General features: G+C 39.4%; 1 protein-coding gene across 3 annotated transcripts in view; it reads left to right on the top strand.

Moving 5' to 3' along the window:
- The first annotated feature begins 6,687 nt into the window (after positions 1 to 6,687).
- The window catches only part of GLIPR1L2 (GLIPR1 like 2), a 45,022-nt gene continuing 31,345 nt past the window's right edge, over positions 6,688 to 20,364 (top strand). For 2 of the 3 annotated variants that reach the window (XM_008143834.3, XM_054718835.1), the window contains exons 1-2: positions 6,688 to 6,921; positions 18,875 to 19,120. In XM_008143834.3, coding sequence (XP_008142056.2) covers positions 6,688 to 6,921; positions 18,875 to 19,120 — 480 coding nt within the window. The remainder of the gene's footprint in view (positions 6,922 to 18,874; positions 19,121 to 20,364) is intronic. The other variant, XM_054718836.1, reaches the window with a different exon arrangement.

Here is a 20,364-nt window from a genome sequence, read left to right as displayed (position 1 = left end):
GGAATTTCCCTTCATTGGCAATAAGAGAAAATCTGACCCAAGGATATGTCTTTTCTACTTCTTGTGATCATAACCATAGACTCTTGACTGGATATCTTAAGAGGCCTGGTATCACTTGCAATTATTTTACTCTAAACAGATCTTATTCTTAACTAGAGGCCCAGTGCACGAGTTTGTGCATGGGTGGGGTCTGGCCAGCCTGCCCTGATCGGGGCCGATTGGGCCAGGCCAGCCAGGGGGAGGGGCCATGGGTGGTTGGCCGGCTGGCCCCACCTCCTGGTCTAACTCCCGGCCGAACTCCCAGTTGAGGGGACAATTTTCATATTAGCCTTTTATTATCCTATATCAGTGGTCGGCAAACTCATTAGTCAACATTTTGTGGAAGAGCCACACTCAAGGGGCCAAAGAGCTGCATGTGGCTCATGAGTCACAGTTTGCCGGCCACAGTCCTATATAATAAAAGCCTAATATACTAAGTGTCCAGTCATATGGTTGTCCATTCAACGAATCAAAGCATAATACGCTATTGATATGCTAAGGCCGCTCAACTGCTTGCTATGATGTGCACTGACCACCAGGAGGCAGACAGTCAACCAGTTACTATGACGTCCACTGACCACCAGGGAGCAGATGCTCCAACTGGTAGGTTAGCTTGCTTCTGGGGTCCGGCCAATCAGGACTGAGTGAGATAGGCTGGACATGCCCTGGATCCCTCCCGTGGTGCCTCTCCGGCTGGCCAACCTCCCTTGTCCCTCCTTGGCCCTGATCATGCATTGGTGGGGTCCCTCAGCCTCGCTTGCTCCCTCTCACAATCTGGGACCCCTCGGGGGATGTTGTAGAACTGGTTTCAGCCCAATAGCAAAACAACCGGTCGCTATGATGTGCACTGACCACCAGGGGGCAGACACTCAATGCAGGATCTGCCCCCTGGTGGTCAGTTCGCTCCCACAGGGAGAGCACCACTCAGCCAGAAGCTGGGCTCACATCTGGCGAGCGTAGTGGCGGTGGCAGGAGCCTCTCCCGCTCTGCAGCAGTGCTAAGGATGTCCGACTGAAGGCTTAAGCCAGCTCCCCACTGAGCCCCTTGCATGAATTTTGTGTATCAGGCCTCTAGTATAGAATAATGACTGTTAGTAACCCTCCTATTTCACTCACATTGGATTTACTAGATAAACTACTCTGGGCTTGGTCTTTTCAAATTAATGAGGGCTGTTAACTCAGGGTTTGAGTAGTATAATTTTCTAAGAATCTTTTTGTCCTACCTATGTTTGAAATTCCCATAAATTGCCTATTGTTTGGAGGTTAAAGGATCAGGCTTGTCAGTCTTAACTAGGCCAGATTTATCCCATTCTTAACACTTGGGAAGGATGGTGAAGAGATTGTTTAATATAGTCCCCATAATATTTTGATTATCCAGTCTATTAGTAAAAAAATATTGCAGTGACCAACAGTCCTGATTTGCCTGAGACTGAGGGGTTTCCCAGGACATAGGAAAACACAGTAAGCCCAAGGCATTCCTTAACAAACCAGGAAGTTAGTGACTCTAAGCTTGAACCAAAAGTATATATGTAGCATTAATTATTTGTATTGTGTGTATTTTTAAACTAGAGCAATATATATTTAAATACACACAAAAATTAAACCTAAAAAAGATAACATAAAATGAATTTTAAAATGTATAAAAGAAATGTTTATGCTAGGAAAACAATAATCAAATGATTGATATTGTTTCCTTGTATTTATATCTTTACAACTATAATCTGCAATATCTTTTCAGCTATTTTTGCAAGACATATGATCATGTTTTGATTCTTTCTTTAGTCAAAACTAGGTAATATAATCTGCAATTAAATCTACCCTGATATACACACTACAGAAAGGAAACAAGTAAATCCCATCATCATCACTCCCTGTGGAACTCCCATTTTCCCTCAGGAAAGCTATGCACACCTAGTGAAAATCACCAGGTACTCAACTGGAGTTGCACACAATGGACTTGTGCCTTGTAGCTCGTGAGACCACACTGATGATCATAATTCAACAAGTATGTATTAAGAATATATAATAATATATCTGGCAAAATGCTAAGTGTTAAAAATTTATTTTGGCTCTTGTCAATATAAATGAAAATGAGGTAGTACTTAATAATAGTATTAATTTAATAATACCTAAAGTTAAATAATATTTTCAATGTTCCAAGCAACTAAGTGCTTTACATATAATTTATATAATCCTCTCAATAAGTGTGTGAGGTAAATTATATTTTTATTTCTTTAATTATTTGTAGACTTAAATATATTTTCATAAACTGCACTCAGATTTACAAATATATTTTTTGAGAGTTATTAAGGTAGTCTGGGGAAATGTCATTTCAGGGAAGATTTCTAGAAGTTGTTGCATACATATTACCATACTAAATAAATATTGACCTCAAGAATATAAGAGTAATGTAAGTTTAGGAGCCAAAATTTCATATTACTATTCCCAGATTTATACTCCATTTCATGGTTTTGACTTTGGAATGGAAGCAAACTGTTGGTTAGTTCCTGAGACCTTCCACCACATTATTTTCAGGTTGTTTTTGTTGTTGTTGTTGTTGTTAGTTTTTTGTTTTGTTCACCTCCTTCATTCATTTTTCTAATGGTGCTGTTTATTTTCTCAGGAATTTTAAATTATCCTTAAATGTGCATTAATGAAACATCAGTGATTTTAATCCTTTGACATTTATGTACCAAATATCTTTCTCAGTTATCCTTTATTCATATTTTAATGAAGTAAAGTTCATCTTCCCACTTTTTCTCACTTTTTCCATATCTAAAATGAACATAATAATATCTATATCTTAAGGATTATTTTATTTTTTAAATGAGTAGACAACACATTTAAAACAGCATAGGATAGTGGTGATGGTTATACAGCACTGTAAATGTAACTGTCACTGATTTTTATACTAAATTATGATTAAAATTGTAAATTTTATTATGTTTATTTTACCACAATAAAAATAAAATAGCTCCTGACACATAGGATATTTTGAAATAAATATGGTACTAGAATAGTTTGATTAGTCTGTAACACTTTTAACTAAAAGCTTCATGTGGATAGATATGTCTAGCTTGTTCAGCATTTGTAGCTCTGACACACAGGATGTCCTAAAGAAATACTTTTTGAGTGAGGAGTCTAGCAATAGAAAATGTGACTTCCTTGTGAGTGTAATTATTTAAGCAGAGGATATAATGATCACCTGTCAATGATGTGTCAGAGAATATGTCTAAAACATGGAACTAGTAAGACAGCCTAAATTTCTTTGTAATCTCTGGTTGCATTATTTTGTTTATCTTGTGTTTTACTATAGCAATTTTCATAATCTAATAACAGTATCAACATCATAAAGGAATTCCACCTTTCAGCACTTGCCATTTTCACCCCTGAAATAGGCTCTGGTCAGTAAAATACTCAGCCTTTTTGGCTCTCCTGACATATGTATTACATGCCTTTTCCTTTGTTTCACTCACCTGTGTTCTTTACTTTCTTGACATCACACTATCCAGAAAGGCTTGGTATTTTTCACAGGGTATAAAAGTTATTGAGCTGCTAGTTTTCTAAATTGTAAGCTACTTGGAAGCAGAGCCTGTGTCTTGCCCACCAATCATTGTCAACCCCAGAACACACTGCCTGGTAATACATATTTACTAAATGACTAAAGGCATGAATGAAACTATCTTCCGAGGTCTATTGCTTTTAATTGTGTGCACCAAGCATGTCAAACTCAAAGGCTAACACGGGCTAAATAAACCAGGTTTTAGTTTATGTGGGCCGCAAAAAAACAAAAGCTTCAATTTTCACAGAAAGGTAGGTTTATTTCTATAGAGACATGCTGAACACAGAGGACTAAAATAAATGAATAATCTATATATATAAAGAGCCAGGGTTCCTAACGACCAAGGCTCCAGGGAACACCTGAAGTCAGTGCTGGGTTGCCGTGGTGACCCAGCACTGACTGCCGAGGTAGCTATGGATCAGGCCCAGCGAGAGGCCTGCAGAGAGAGAGGCAGGGTCTGATCCCCAGCCTGCATGGCAGCTATTGATCAGCGGTGCCTCTCTCTTTCATTCCTAGCTTCACCAGCAGCCCACCTCTGTTTCTCTCCCATCCTCCTCGGAGGCTGCTGATCAGCCCCGCCTCTTTGATCAGGCCCAGAGATAGGCCTGGAGATGCTGACTGGCATAGAAACCGACCAATCAGAACCAAATCTGGGTGAAGTGCCAGGAGCCAATGGTTGCCTAGGAGGCGGAGCTTTTGACGCTGACTGGCATAGAAACCAACCAATCAGAACCAAATCTGGGTGAACTGCGAAGGCAGAACCTAAGGTGGGAGCTGAGGAGGGGTTTTAGGGGAAACAGCTGTTTGGTGTAAGATGTAAGAAAGCAGTTCAATTTTTTCATGACTGGTTTGGCAGTATAGTGCATATGGCTGGCTATCAGTCCAGATATAGGGATTATGTGTTTTTGTCTGCCAAGAGCATCTCCTCCTGCTGAAAAAGGTCCCCCCCACCCCATTTAAGCAATCCTATCCTATATAATCTATCTATACTACTAAAAGGGTAATATGCTAATTAGACCTGGTCGACCAGCCATCTTCTAGATGGCCGACTTCCTTCCAGACAAAGCCATGGTGGTGGGGGTTGAGGCAGAGGCAGTTAGGGGCAAACAGGCTGGCAGGGGGGGGCAGTTGGGGGCGAGATCAAGCTGGCAGGGGGTTTTAGGGGCAATCAGGCCAGCAGGGGAGGGCCATTGGAGGCAACCAGGCTGGCAGGGAAGGACACTTGGGGGCGAGATCAGGCTGGCCAGGGAGTGCAGTTGGGGGTGAGATCAGGCAGGCAGAGGCAGTTAGGGGAGATCAGGCAGGCAGGCAGATGAGCAGTTAGAAGCCAGCAGTCCCAGATTGCAAGGGGGATGTCCAACTGCCGGTTTAGGCCCAGATTGGGCCTAAACCGGCAGTTGGACATCCCCCAAGGGGTCCCCGATTGGAGAGGGTGCAGGCTGGGCTAAGGGAACACTCCCCCCGCCCCTGTGCACAAATTTTGTGCACTGAGCCCCTAGTTAACATAAAATAATAGAATATTTTAATAAAAATATTTTTTCTTGAACATTAACTTACCAGACACTGAATAACTGCACAAATTAATAAGCGCAATGCAAATAAACCTATTTTTCTTGTTCTCCAAAAGTGAAATATTTCCTGTTGCGCACACCAAACAAGTCAGTCCAAGACTAATGATATGGCAATCGGCTGCTAAAATATTCACTGCTGGAATTAGTGGAGAGAAATGCTGCACCTGCCTGTAAGGTACCTAAGGGAAATAAATGCAATAAGATTATAGTAATCAGTCATCAGCAAACATTGTAGTTCATTATTAATAATTATGTGTAACAGGATGTTGTAAAAATTAAGTTAGAAAATTTTATTAAAATGTTTCTTACTTACTGTTATATTAGCTGGGCTGCAAAAATATTCATTGTGGGCTGCATGTGGCCTGCGGGACACGAGTTTGACATGCTTGGTGTACACCATAGATAATTTTTATAAGCACATTTCTTTTTAGATATTTTGACCAACCGGTTACAATGCTTTCTTTGTGGCAAAATTCTGTCCCAGTGTCAATGATTTTGAATATCTCCTTAATGCTATCAAGCACAATATGCTATACTAGAGGCCCGGTGCATGAATTCAGTTGGGGGCCATCAGGGGCCGGCTGGCCAGGGCGAGGGTCTGTGGGAGTTCTGGTCATTCCACCATTTGGTCAATTTGCATATTACCCTTTTATTATATAGGAGGGTGCAATTGGAACCCCCAAACAAATGTGTGCTTCTATTTTGTGCCTAGAACTTATATCCTTCAAAGTAAGTTTTCTAGAGCAAATTGTTTGTAAAAAGCACAGGCCAAAATCTGGTAGGACACTAGTAATTGTTGTTTGAAAGGAGAAATGAAAACAAAAATAAGTTCTTACTATGAACTGGACATTTTGTCAGAGAAGATTGTTATTGATATTCCAGGCTGCCTATAAAATTCGGGTAAGAGAAAATATGGAAATATTTAAAGCTTATGATAATTTTATGATCCTTAGTTTAACACCTACATGTTGAGCTTCCAATCTTCCATTTATTTTGTGGTTTCCTGCAAAACACTGAGAGAAAATCTCAGTGAAGTCCACCTTAAAGAGGATATTTTTCAGTCTACGAGGAAAATAAAGAGCATGCTCTGCATTAAATTCCCAGGTCAACAGGTAAGCATGGGGGAGGGAGGAAATAGTTTTCATCAATATCACAAAAGAATGATTATTTACCCTGGCATACTTAGAAGGTTTCTCAGGCATGTTAATTATTCAGCAATTGGCATTTACTGTACAGAGGGCTTATTAATAAACGATGACACATCACTTGGTACCAGAAATCAACTCGGGATACTCTCCAGCTACATTAACTAGTTTAGAGAAAAGCCTGCACTCATTTGACTCAAGCCTCCCTGAGTTCTGCAAGCCAACCGGCCAGGGGGAACTTCACCCACCATTCACAAGGGCAGAGCTTCCCCTCAAGGGGCGGGGCCAACCTTGTGTGCGTCGTCAGCTGGATTGGCAGATCATGGGGCGGGCCAGCGCGTGCGCACTGGCCGGTCCGCGGCCGGTGGACCATGGAGGCGCCGGGGCCCTTTGCACTGGACTGGTACGTCCAGTGGCTCCCCCTGACGCCAGGGGCCGATTTGAAGCTGTGGCTCTGTGAGCTCTGGCTACTACTGCTGACTTCTGGCTTGAGCGCGGATTTATTGCCGCATGAAGAGGACGTAAAGTTTATCAATGAGTACGTGAACCTCCACAATGAACTCCGAAGCAAGGTCAAGCCCGCAGGGGCTAACTTGCGCTTCATGGTGAGGCCCCGAGGCGGTTGCCTGAACCTCTGACAACCCTTGTCCTGACCATGCACCCCGGGGCCTCGCAAAGTCTGGGCCGCTGCTCTGAGGGTTAAGGATTGTGGGGAGCCGCCGTTTCAGTTTGGGCTTAAAAATATATACATGTAAAGTTTATTCACTGAAGAAATAAAAACCACTGTCTTCTTAACACATTTATTACCAAGATTTACATAGGGCTGGGACTAGGATGAGTAGAGGCACTCATCTGAGGTGTAAAATTTGAGATTTCAATTCGAATAAATGATGGTTCAATGCATTTTATATTTTTTTATTTAAAAATCTACAAAAATATTGATGAAGACTATCAATTTAAACAACAGGATCCTGGTCTTCAATTAGGGCGAGGCAAGTGAGGCAGTCTCAGGATGATGCAAATGAAAAGCCAGATCTTGTTTTTATTTAAAATAGTGATTTTTTTTTTCATCAAGGATGTTTTTACATTAATTTTGTCTTTTAAAAATAGTGCTTACCTTAATTATTGTGAGATGTGTTTTTTCCCGTATCCACCCAAGGGAGTGTCTAAGTCATCTTACCCTTTTTTCTGCCAAGGGCCAGTTGGATATTTATAACATCTTTCGTAGGCCCTACAAAATTATCAACTTAAAAATTAGCCTGCTATATTTGGTCAAACATTTAATTAACTCCTGATCTGTTGGCTAGACCTGCTTCTCTTTAGTGAGGCTTGTGAGGTTAGCTGGTATTGATGTTGCTACTCGAAACTGCTTTTCCAGGTTTGCCTCGGTCTGTCTGGAGCGCAGTCCACTTTGTGATGCTAAATTTTGAAAAGAACTGCTCCCAGCACTAAGTTGTTCCAAACACAGATGCATATTTCAATGCATGTCTCCTCAGAGTGGGAAATTCATCATTGTTTATATCAGTGGTCGGCAAACTCATTAGTCAACAGAGACAAATATCAACAGTACAACGATTAAAATTTCTTTTGAGAGCCGAAAACCGACTTCTGCACATGGGCCACGAAGTTTCAATCGCACTGTACGTGTGCACCCGCACATGGTATTTTATGGAAGAGCCACACTCAAGGGGCCAAAGAGCCGCATGTGGCTCGCGAGCTGCAGTTTGCCGACCACTGGCTTACATAATGTGTATAGAACTCAAGCAGCGGGAGGTTGTTGTCCTTAGCTTTCAGCTCATCATCGCTTTGTAGCTGAATGATTTCGTGTTGTAGGTTATCATGCACATCAGCGGGTTCCACATTGAACAGTGTAGCAAAGATGTTCGGTTCCATTGGTTTTCTTTTCATGTCCTTGAATCTTTCATTAAATGGCCTCATAGTTTCCCACATTCACCAGCATATTCAAGTGTCACAGAAGGCTTTTGTCCTTCCAGAATAGGGAAATGCACCGTGTTACTCCTTTTGAGTTGCACTTTCCAAAAGCCTTAATTTAGCTTCAAATGGTTTCACGTTTGAAAGCAGGGAGCTGAGAAGCTGGTTGGGGCCCTGCAGCTTGACATTCAGCTCTGAGAGGTACTTGGTAATGTCCACCATGAACGCTAGATCACACAGCCACCTGCTATCATTGAGTTCCCAGACAGGTTTTCCCTTCATCTCCATGAACTGCTTGACTTCATCCTGTAGTTCATAAAACCTCACGAGCATGTTCCTGCGACTCAGCCACCACACTTCACAGCGATAAACGAGATCACTGAACTCGGTCAAGATCATTCAGTAACTCCTTAACCTGGCAGCTATTATATCCTCTGCTTTTGACAAAATTTACATTTGATACTTCTATTGACATCACATTGTTGAGCCTCAATGACTGCGCACAGAGATTTTCTTGGTATATGGTGCAGTGGCATATAATTAAACCACTTGGATCAAGACTGAAATGATTCAGTTCTTTCTTGACAAATGCAATTAACCCTTTTTGTGAGCCAATCATGGCTGTAACTCGATTAGTAATAAGGCCACTTTTCAAATATTAGCTCAGATTTTTTCATTGTTGAAACAAGTCTCTCAAGTTGCTCACCTCTTGTAGTGCCATGCATGGTTTCCAGTGACAGCAGTTCCTCTCATGTGTCAAACTCTGCATGGATGAAAATGGCCCAGTGGGTTGTATTTGTTATGTCATTGTCTTGTCACAAGCCAGAGACAAAAATTGGAAATCCTTCAGTGTTTTTCCAATATCTTGTGCTGTCAGTAATCCCATCTGAGACGGTTCTCCGAGACAAACTAACACTCGGAAGCAATTTTAATTTCTCTGGTGCTAACAGTTCTGTAGCAGCCCCCATGCCCTCTTTCACCAACTCTCCCTCACAGGAGGCCTGTTTCTTTGTGATTTGCTCCCTCACTACATAACTCATCTGAATAACGTTGTCCCTGTCACAAGGAGGCTCAGTAAAAGCAGATTGTTGTGATTCTGAACTCCACTGAAGAATATTGATTTTATCCTGACACATTTGGCCTCTCAATTCATTGAGTATGGCATGTTTTGAGCTATAATGACGATCCAGGTTGGCTTTTTTCATTATTGCTAACACATCGCCACAAACTGGGCACATAGGTCCGTCTTTGACTTCAACAAAAAAAATAATCATTTGGTCCTAGCCTGTTTGGCCCAGTGGATAGAGTGTCAGCCCATGAACTGAAGGGTCCTGGGTTTGAATCCTGTCAAGGGGCACATACCTCGGTTGCAGGCTCAATCCCTGGCCCTCATCAGGGCATGTGTGGGAAGCAAACAATTAATGTATCTCTCTGTGTATCTGTCCTCCTCCCTTCTACTCTCTTAAAAAATATATATATATCCTCAGGTGAGGATTAACCAAAATAATCATTTGTCCATTTCTCTTGGAAAGATCGACACTGCACATCAAGTTTTCTCTTTTTTTATAAGTCACCATTTGTAGGATGTCACACCACTTAAGTTTTAATAACTATCCAGTGTGTCGCCGTGCTGCAATTATTTTCCTTTGATAGCTGTTCTAATCCTGTATCCTGGATTTGGAACATATCCAACGTTCGTATCACGGACTCTTGAGGTCTTTTTAGTGTATTGTGATTTCTTTTATCTTCATCTGAGATCAGTTTTTACGAGGATTGTTGATTATGGATGTGTGGATAAAGGTTGGATTGGATTTATCATCTGTGTCAACAAAAAGTCAACAACATCGTTGTCAGTCATTGGAGGCAAAGTCATCAACGTCCCTAGGAATCATCTCATTGCATCTGGTCTCATCATCACCAGATCCCTATAGTTTCACTGCAGTGTGTTAACACTTTTCCAATGTGTACACTCTCAGCCAGCCTGGCACTGACTGTCCTGAGTCACCGCAATAGAGGCATATGGGCCATGGACAGCTGATGAGAAGCATACATGTCTGTCCTGTCATGTACTCATCATATGTGTCCTATCTATCCCGTAATGGTCATTCCTTGCTTGTCCCTCAAAATCTACATTATTATTATGATTCACTTACTATAAATTTATGTTGCTATGAAAAAAAAACTCCTAGATTTATTGAATTTCGAGTCTCACCTGCGGTTGCCTTGACAGGGCCAGACCAAAAGATTTCTCAGGCCTTACACAGCCTGCGGGCCAGAAGTTCCCACCCCTGCCCTAGTTCAATCCTTATTTTGCATTCTTTTAAATGTTTCTTGTTTCTTTCCCATTCCCTCCCCTTCCCCATTTCTATTTATCAACTCTTCCCTTGTTGCTCAGGGTTGTCATTAAAAATGACTAAAATGGCCTTAGCCAGGGAAGCTCTGTTGGGCTTCATCTGGGGCATGGGCGGGTTGCAGGCTTGGTCCCTGGGAGAAAGTGGGCAGGAAGCAGCAGATTGATGTGCTCTCACATCAATCTCTCTCTCTCTCTCTCTCCCTCTCCCTTTTTCTCTCTCTAAAAGTCAATAAGAAAAAAAAAAAAAAAGACTAAAATGCATTGAAATACCTAGACTCTTATGAGGCAATTAGGAGCTTCCAATATACATTATAATGTATTTTAAGGACTATCTCCCTAGACTTGAGTCTTTTCTTCCTTCTGGATTAGTTCCTTTGGAAAAATTCAAAGAATGGCATAAATAAAGGATGTAATATTTTTAATTTATATGACACATAACAATTGCTAGTCTAAATGGTTGTGCCAAATTAAGCAAATACCAGCAGTGTATAAATGTTCTGCTTTCACCACATCCGCACTGGCTTGGGCATTGTCAGTCACTTGCTAAACTGATAAATTATACAATGGTACTTCATCTTAATGTTAATTTTTAAATGCTATTTTGAGTGATCCTATTTTAATTCTTTTTTGTTCATTTTCTTTACCTTTTGTATTTTCAGTGTTTCCTCTCCTGTTTATATATTTTTATAGAAATACATTAGGATTTAATCTGTTGCTGAAGATAATTATTTCCAAGCCAATTTTTATGTTTTGAATTTAATCATAGAATTTGGGGATATTTGAGAGTTTTAGCTATGTACCACCATTTATGATTAATTTTTTATTATATATATATATATTTTTATTGATTTCAGAGAGGAAGGGAAAGGGAGAGATAGAAACATCAATAATGAGAGAGAATTATTGATCAGCTGCCTCCTGCACGTGCCCCAATGGGGATCGAGCCCGAAATCTGGGCATGTGTCTTTGACCGGAGTCAAACCCGGGACCCTTTAGTCCACAGGCTGATGCTCTATCCACTGAGCCAAACTAGTTAGGGCATTTTTGGTTTTTTGTTTTTTATTTCAGAGAGGAAGGGAAAGGGAGAGAGTTATAGAAACATCATTGATGAAAGAGAATCATTGACTGGCTGCCTCCTTCATGCTCCCCACTGGGGATCTAGCCCACAACCTAGGCATGTGCCCTGACCGGGGATTGAACCATGATAGCCTGGTTCATAGGTGGAAGCTCAACCACTAAGCCATGCCAGCCGAGCTAATTCTGTTTTTTTACAAGTTAGAAGCTTAGCCTTCCTTCTCATAATTAATAAACACATAATACAATTTTTATAGAGTCTGTATTTCTAATCTCTAAATATTAATTTAAAATATAAAGAAAAGTATAAAATAATGTAGCAGGCACTTGTGTACCAGCAATACATATCTTAATATATGATTATTTTAATAGTAATATTGTAGTGGATACATTTTATTTTTTTTTTTTAATTATTATTTTTATTAAGGTATTATATGTGTACATATCTTACCATTGCCCCCCCCCCCCACCCAGCTCCCATATATGACCTCACTCCCCAGAGTTTTGCATTTTAAAGTTCCAACCTAAATTTTCACTCTTCTCTTTCTAAAAGTTGGTGTGTATTTTCCCATAGATTTTGCTAGGATGGAAATATTAACTGTAAATAGAATAGTTTATTGTAATAATATGGTCTCCTTAGAACTTTTCCTTCAGAGGTTTGAAAATCACGTTTTTTATTATTATTATTATTTTAATAAATCTTTATTGTTCAGATTATTACAGTTGTTCCTCTTCTTTTCCCCATAGCTCCCCTCTACCCGGTTCCCACTCCACCCCATGCCCTTACCCCCCCCCCCGCTACTGTCCTTCTCCATAGGTGTAAGATTTTTATGCAATCTCTTTCCCCACCCTCCACATCCCCTTCCCTTAGAGAAATGTCAGTCCACTCCCTTTCTATGCCCCTGATTCTATTATATTCACCAGTTTATTCTGTTCATCAGATTTTTAATTCACTTGATTTTTAGATTCACTTGTTGATAGATATGTATTTGTTGTTCATAATTTTTATCTTTACTTTTTTTCTTCTTCTTCCTCTTCTTAAAGAATACCTCTCAGCATTTCATATACTACTGGTTTGGTGGTGATGAACTCCTTTAGCTTTTTCTTGTCTGTGAAGCTCTTTATCTGACCTTCAATTCTGAATGATAGCTTTGCTGAGTAGAGTAATCTTGGTTGTAGGTTCTTGCTATACATCACTTTGAATATTTCTTGCCACTCCCTTCTGGCCTGCATAGTTTCTGTTGAGAAATCAGCTGATAGTCGTATGGGTACTCCCTTGTAGGTAACTAACTGTTTTTCTCTTGCTGCTTTTAATATTCTCTCTTTGTCTTTTGCCTTTGGCATTTTTATTACGATGTGTCTTGGTGTGGTCCTCTTTGGATTTCTTGTTTGGGGTTCTCTGCACTTCCTGGACTTGTAAGTCTATTTCTTTCACCAGGTAGGGGAAGTTTTCTGTCATTATTTCTTCAAATAGGTTTTCAATATCTTGCTCTCTCTCTTCTTCTGGCACCCCCATCATTTGAATGCTGGTACGCTTGAAGTTGTCCCAGAGGCTCCTTACACTCTCTTCATATATTTAGATACCTTTTTCTTTTTGCTCTTCTGGTTGGGTGTTTTTTGCTTCTTCCTATTTCAAATCTTTGACTTGATTCTTGGTATCCTCTAGTCTGCTGTTGGATCTTTGTATATTATTCTTTATTTCAGTCAGTGTATGCTTAATTTCTGATTGGTCCTCTTTCATATCCTTGAGGATTTCAATAAATTTCTTGGAGGTTTCTAGAAGATTCTTGAGTAACCTTATAACTGTGGTTTTGAACTCTATATCCAATATTTGCTTTCCTCCATTTCTTTCATTTGTGACATGTTTTTTTGTCTCCACATTTTGGCTGCTTCCCTATGTTTGTTTCTATGTTCTGGGTAGCTGCTAAGTCTCCTTGAGTTGATAGAGTGGCCTTGTGTGGTTAGTGTCCTATAGGGCCCAGTGGCTCAGCTCCCCAGTCACCTGAGGTGGACACTCTTGGTGCACCCCTTTGTGAGCTGTTTGCACAGTCTTGTAGTTAAACCTTGATTGCTGTTGGTATCACTGGGAGGAATTGACCTCCAGGCCAATTGGCTGTGATGACCAGCTGTATCTACACTGGAAGATCTGTAGTGCAGGAGACACCCTTATGGGGCAGGACTTGCTTCAGAGGGGCTTTGGTGCTCACTGAGTCTACCCCTTGAGTGTGTCTCTTATGAATGTGAAGAGTTGTAATCTGGTATGGTCTCACTCTGACCACTGGGTACACTGGCTTTTGGATCTCCAAGGAGGTGCAAGGTTAGCCACTGTCTGAGGCCACCCAGTAGGAGCTACAGAGACATCTGCAGATTCCTCCTCTTTGTATGGGGTTTGGAAGTGCCCAGATGAGGCCCAGCTGTGCAGCAAGGCTGGTAGGGCCTTGGGCCTTCTTTTGGAAGCTCTGAGGCTCTCTGACCCAGCTGCAGTTTGACAGGTTTTAGGTGAAAGGACAGGTCATTCATATGCAAAAGCTGGTGCGCACAGCTTGGGTGGGGTTGTAAATTGCGTGGGGTGGGGTCTCTGGGAATCACCTGCCAGTCAGCCCTGAACCGGAGAAGTCCCTGGTTCTCCATGCCCCCATGCAGAAACAATGATCGCTGCAAGCCGCTCTAAGATAAAGCCGCCCTCTTGTTCCTGTCCTGATACCAGACAGTCCAGTTTCTCCCCGTATGTGCCTGGGTCCCCCACAGCCTCGCCCAGAACTGGAGTTCAGAGCAAGTGGGAGCTTATACCTCCCTCCCAATTAAAAGAGCAGCACATCCTGGTGCCAGCACTTTCCGCGCCTCTGCACCTCCTACCAGTCTCAATGCGCTTTCTTCACCTCTCTAGTTGTGGAACTTCCACTCAGCCAGCCTTCCCGCGGCTTCGGGTGGTAGTTGTTCTGCCATTTAGTTGTGGTATTGATGTGGTTGTGAGAGGCAGCAAGTACAGGCGCTTACCTATGCCGCCATCTTGGTTCTCCTCCTCAATTTTTTCTCTCTTTTTTTTTTTATTGGTCGTTCTTAATGTTTTAAAATATATATAAGTTTACAAAGTCCAAAGTTAACATCTATAACTTCCTTCCAAATATTAAAAAGATCTTACAACACAAATTCTAAATCCCTTGCCTGTGTCCCTGATGTTGTTGTCATCTAGTATTTGTCTTCTACCTTGTCATTAAACTAAAAAATTTAGTTCTTTTATTGTTGTAAAATACTCATAACATAAAATTTAACATTTTAACCATCTTTTATGGTACAGTTCTGTGGCGTTAAGTTCATTCACATTGTTGTGCAACCATCACCAGCATTCATCTTCCCCAATTGAAGCCATTTCCTACTTCCCCCAGTTTCTGGCTATAGCCATTCTGCTTTCTGTCTCTATGAATTTGACTATGCAAAGAAATCATACAGTATTTCTCATTGTGACTGGCTTATTTCATTTATCATATTTTCACGGTTCATTCATGTTGTAGCATGTGTCAGAATTTCCATCTTTTTAAGGCTAAATATTTTACTTTGTATATTTATACCACAGTTTGTGTATCCACTCCTCTGTCAATGTACATTTCGTTTGCTTTCACCACTGGCTATTGTCAATAATGCTATGAAAATGGGTGTGTGTACAAATATGTGTTCAATTCCCTGCTTTCACCTCTATGGGCAATACCCAGAACTGGGATTGATGGAACATATGGAAATTCTGTGTATCTTTTTAAAATATGTTTTTATTGATTTTGGAAAGAGAGAAAGGGAGAGGGAGAGAGAAACATCCATCAGCTGCTTCAAAAACACCCCCTACTGGGGATTGAACCCCAAACCTAAGCATGTGTCCCAACTAGGAATTGCACGGGATGACACTTAACCAAACGAGCCACACCAACCAGGACTCTGTGTTTAATTTTTTTGAAGAACTGCCATTCTGTTTCCCATAGTGGCTGCACCATTTCACATTCCCACCAACAATACACGAGGGTTGTAATTTCTCCATATTCTTGCCAACACTTGTTAGTTTCTGGGTTTTATATATGTACTAGAGGCCCAGTGCACGAAATTCATGCATAGAAGGTTGAGGGGGGCGGTTCCCTCAGCCTGGCCTGCACCCTCTCCATTCCAGGACCCCTCAGGGATGTCCACAGGGATAGGGCCTAAACTGGCCATCGGACATCCCTCTTGCAATCTGGGACCACTGGCTCCTAACAGCTCACCTGCCTGCCTGCCTGATCACCCCTAACCACTCTGCCTGCCTGCCTGGCTGCCCCTAACTGCCCTCCCCTTCTGGCCTGGTCACCCCTAACCAGCTCTGCCTCGGCCCCCACCATCCTGGCTTTGTCCGGAAGGACGTCCAGAAGGATGTCTGGTCTGATTAACATATTACCCTTTTATTAGTATAGATATCCATTTTAATAGGCATCATTATGTTTTTATTTGCATTTCCCTAATGTATAGTTATGTTGAACTTATTAGACATTTGTACATCTTCTTTGGAGAAATGTCCATTCAAGTCCTTTGTTCAATTTTTGATCAGACTTGTTGTTGTTAGTTGAGTTGAAGAAATTCTTTATATATTCTGGGTAGTAATCCCTTATCAAATATATGATTTGTAAATGTTTTCTCTCATTGCATAGGTTTCCTTTTCATTGTGTTGGTAGTATCCTTTGATTCGCAAAAGTTTTTAAATCTGATAAAGTCTAATTTATCTATTTTTTATCTTGTTGCCTATGCTTTTCAGGGCATATCCAAGAAATCATTGCCATATCTAATGAAGCTTTTCCCCTTTTGTTACTGGAGAGCTGGCTGAGTCAAAGAGGGCTCTGTTCCAGTCAGCTTGAGAGAAAGAATTCAGATGAGTAACAGAAAGTGTAATTGAAGCAAAGCCATAATAATACGGCAATTCCTCAATAATTAAAAATAAAGCTGCCATATGATCCAGCAATTCCACTTCTGGGTATATATACAAAGGAAATGAAAACAGGATTTCAAAGAGATTACTGTACTTCCATGTTCATTTAAGTATTATTTATAATAGTCAAGATAGGGAAACAATCTAAGAGTCCATCATTGGATGAATGGATAGAGAAGATGTTGTGTATGTATACAATAGAATAATAGTCATCCATGATAAAGAAGGAAATCCTGCCATTTACAACAACTTGGTTGTACCTTGAGGTCATTATGCTAAGTGAAATAAGCCCAACAAAGATAAGAAGTGCATTGGTATCACTTATATGTGGAATCTAAAAAAAAAAAAGTGACTTGTAGAGTAGAAAAGAAAGTAGTTTCCAGGGGTTAGGGGTGGGAAAATAGGAAGAGGTTGGTAAAAGGGTAGTGACTATAGCTGATAACACTGTATTATATAATTGAAAAAACATTGAGCCTGTTTTCAACTGTAATTTTATTCAAGGTTGAGCAAAGGAATTTGTAAATATCATAACTTATTTTACACACTGTCATGGGAAGGAATAAAGTAAAATATTTCCAAACTTGGAGTTGAAAGTTAGCCTTTCTGGGTTAAATTCAGACTCCATAATTTATTGGTTATATGTGACTACAGGTAAAATACTTGCCTGTGTTTTAGTTACTTTCTTTGTGAAACAAAAAATAATAATAATGCATACCTCATAGGATATTCTGAACACTAAGTTAAATAGCGTATAAAAAACAATAGTGATGCTCTAGCTGGTTGGGCTCAGTGGATAGAGCGTCTGCCTGTGGACTGAAGGGTCCCAGGTTCAATTCTGGTCAAGGGCACATGCCCAGGTTGTGGGCTCGATCCCCAGTAGGGGGTGTGCAGGAGGCAGCCGATCAATGATTCTCTCTCATTATTGATGTTTCTCTCCCTTTCCCTTCCTTTCTGAAATCAATAAAACTATAGTTTTTAAAACAAACAATAATGCCTGGTACATAGTAAGCATGTGATGTATGAACAATATACAAAATAAGGCAGTAAAAAGATGATCCATGGAACATTGTTTGCAAATGGGAAACAATCTAAAAGATTATTAATAGTGGAATGGTAACATTTATTATGTGCTATTCATACTATAGAATACTATGGAGTGATTGCAAAAGTTAGGTAGATCTAGTTGTGTTAATATGGAACAATCTCTCTAAGTGAAAACTGCAAATCACAGGCCAATAATATTATGTATGGAATTATTACAAAAATGCAAGGGGGAAAAAATCACAGAATATGCATTTAAAATACCCGTTTGTATCTTATATATGAGTGTGTGTGTGTGTGTGTGTGTGTGTGTGTAGAGAAATGTATACAAATTGAAATGTATACAAGGCAATTTTTTAAACAATAATGAGCTTTGGGGAGAAAAGTAGTTGGGGAGTAATCTAAAAGCCTGATTTGTTTATTTTTATGATATATTTTATATTATATGTATGTATAATCTATGAAATTAGCTGAGAAAACCCTTAAAAAATCTTAGTTTTCAGAAATGCTTACTTTCAGATACACTGAAACATATGTACTTAGCATTTTGGTTTGACAACTATTGATTTTTCTTTGTGTATTGTGTTTGTTCTTATCCTTAACAATGAACTTAATGAGGCTCTAAATAACAACAAAAGTACACATTTTTTGATATTTCTAGAAAGAAATATCTAGAAATATGGGAGCAGCATCTTGTGAAATTTTCTCACATTTCTGGAAATATCATAAGACTTTATTTCCTCAAAACACAATATTTTGCATAAAATTAGTGCTCAATAAATAGTTCTTAAATGAATATTTTATATTATTGTATTACTATGAATAAAAATTATGAGATAAAAAATATAATATATTCTGAAAAAATAAAAATATATGTTCTGAAGAGACTACATATGAGTATTATACAGTTCTGAACAGACTCTATGTAAGAGTATCATAATCGTTTGCATCATCTAACAATCTGACTTTTTAATTACTAATATATACTGTACATAGTCCTTTGTACCAGAAAATAGTTGTTTCATTTATGATTATCTAAAATAAAGTTCCCTATAGATATTCCACAAATAAAACCTATAAACATAAAGTTAGGATTGTTTTCCTTAAATCTTACTATGAGAACTCAAGGAATATAAATTAGATAGAGCACACACACAAAAAAAACCCACAAACAACTCATCATTATTTTGTTTTCTTTGCTTTTTGCACTTTTTTTCAGACTTGGGATGTAGCTTTGTCACGGACTGCTAGAGCATGGGGAAAAAAATGTGTGTTTGAGCGTAATACTCATTTAGAAGAAATAAAAATGGCCCATCCTAAATTTAATGGTATTGGTGAAAATATGTGGGTCGGACGTGAAAATGAATTTACTGCAAGTATTGCTATCAGAAGTTGGTTTGCAGAGAAGGAAAGGTACCATTTTCGAAATGGCACTTGCTTTGGTGACTGTTCTAGATATATGCAGGTATCTAATTTTTATATTATTAATTCAAAAGACTCCTTAATTGCATTACTATCAAGTTTTTATTGATTGTTTCGATTTTATAAATAAATACAAATGGTAAATTATTAATTCTAATAGAATCAAAGTTCTTATCAGTCCTAGATTTTCAAAATGTCTGTAATTATCTCTGTTATGTGAACCATACAATTAAAACATTATTTTAAATATAGAAAATCTAACGTCCATACCCAAATATGAAAGGTACTTTTCTAAAAATAATGTACACTGGAAAAGGAAGTAAGAAACCAGAAAATGGCCCTAACCGGTTTGGCTCAGTGGATAGATCATCGGCCTGTGGACTCAAGGGTCCCAGGTTCTATTTCGGTCAAGGGCATATACCTTGGTTGCAGGCACATCCCCAGTAGGGAGTGTGCGGAGGCAGCTGATTGATGTTTCTCTCTCACCGATGTTTCTAACTCTCTCTCCCTCTCCCTTCCTCTCTGTAAAAAAAATCAATAAAAAAAAATTTTTTAAAAGAAAGAAACCAGAAAATGAAAACTATTTATAAATTATTGACTATAAACATAAGTGAAAGACGATATTTTTTGCACAGATCAGTATATATACTACTATATAACTAATTGGTTAAAACATTTTAAATGCAAATTAATAGTATTATTTTTCCTACCTCATGACTAATAATCTACCTTACACTTTATACCCCCAAAATACTGAACTACTTATTTCCTATACATATATTTATTATTTCACATATCACATTGTTTAATAATCATCTATATGTGATACCACACTAAGGGCAGGGATCTTCTCATCTGTTTTTTCTCAACACAACATGACATTATTTAGGTCTTCAATAAATATTTGTATCCGGGATCAATAATTTATTAAATGAACTTCCAAGCTTATTTAAAATACGATTTTTTTTGCCCTAACTAGTTTCTCTCAGTGGTTAGAATGTTGATCCGAGGACTGAAAGGTTGAGAGTTTGATTCCAAGCAAGGGCACATACTTCAGTTGCAGGCTTTATCCCCGGCCCCAGTAGGGGCACGTGCGAGAGGCAACCAATTGATGTGTCTCTTTCACATTTATGTTTCTCCCCATCTGTCTCTTCCCCTCCTGTCTACTCTCTCTCTGAAAAACCAATGGAAAAATATCCTCAGGTGAGGATTAACAAAAATAAATAAAATAAAAATAATTATTTTTCTATCAATAAACTGATGTCATGTTTTATGTACAACTTAAAA

This window comes from Eptesicus fuscus, chromosome 7 (assembly GCF_027574615.1).
Source record: "Eptesicus fuscus isolate TK198812 chromosome 7, DD_ASM_mEF_20220401, whole genome shotgun sequence".
In the NCBI taxonomy this organism is placed as follows: Eukaryota; Metazoa; Chordata; class Mammalia; order Chiroptera; family Vespertilionidae; genus Eptesicus; species Eptesicus fuscus.
This window is presented reverse-complemented; position numbering and strand designations above follow the sequence as displayed.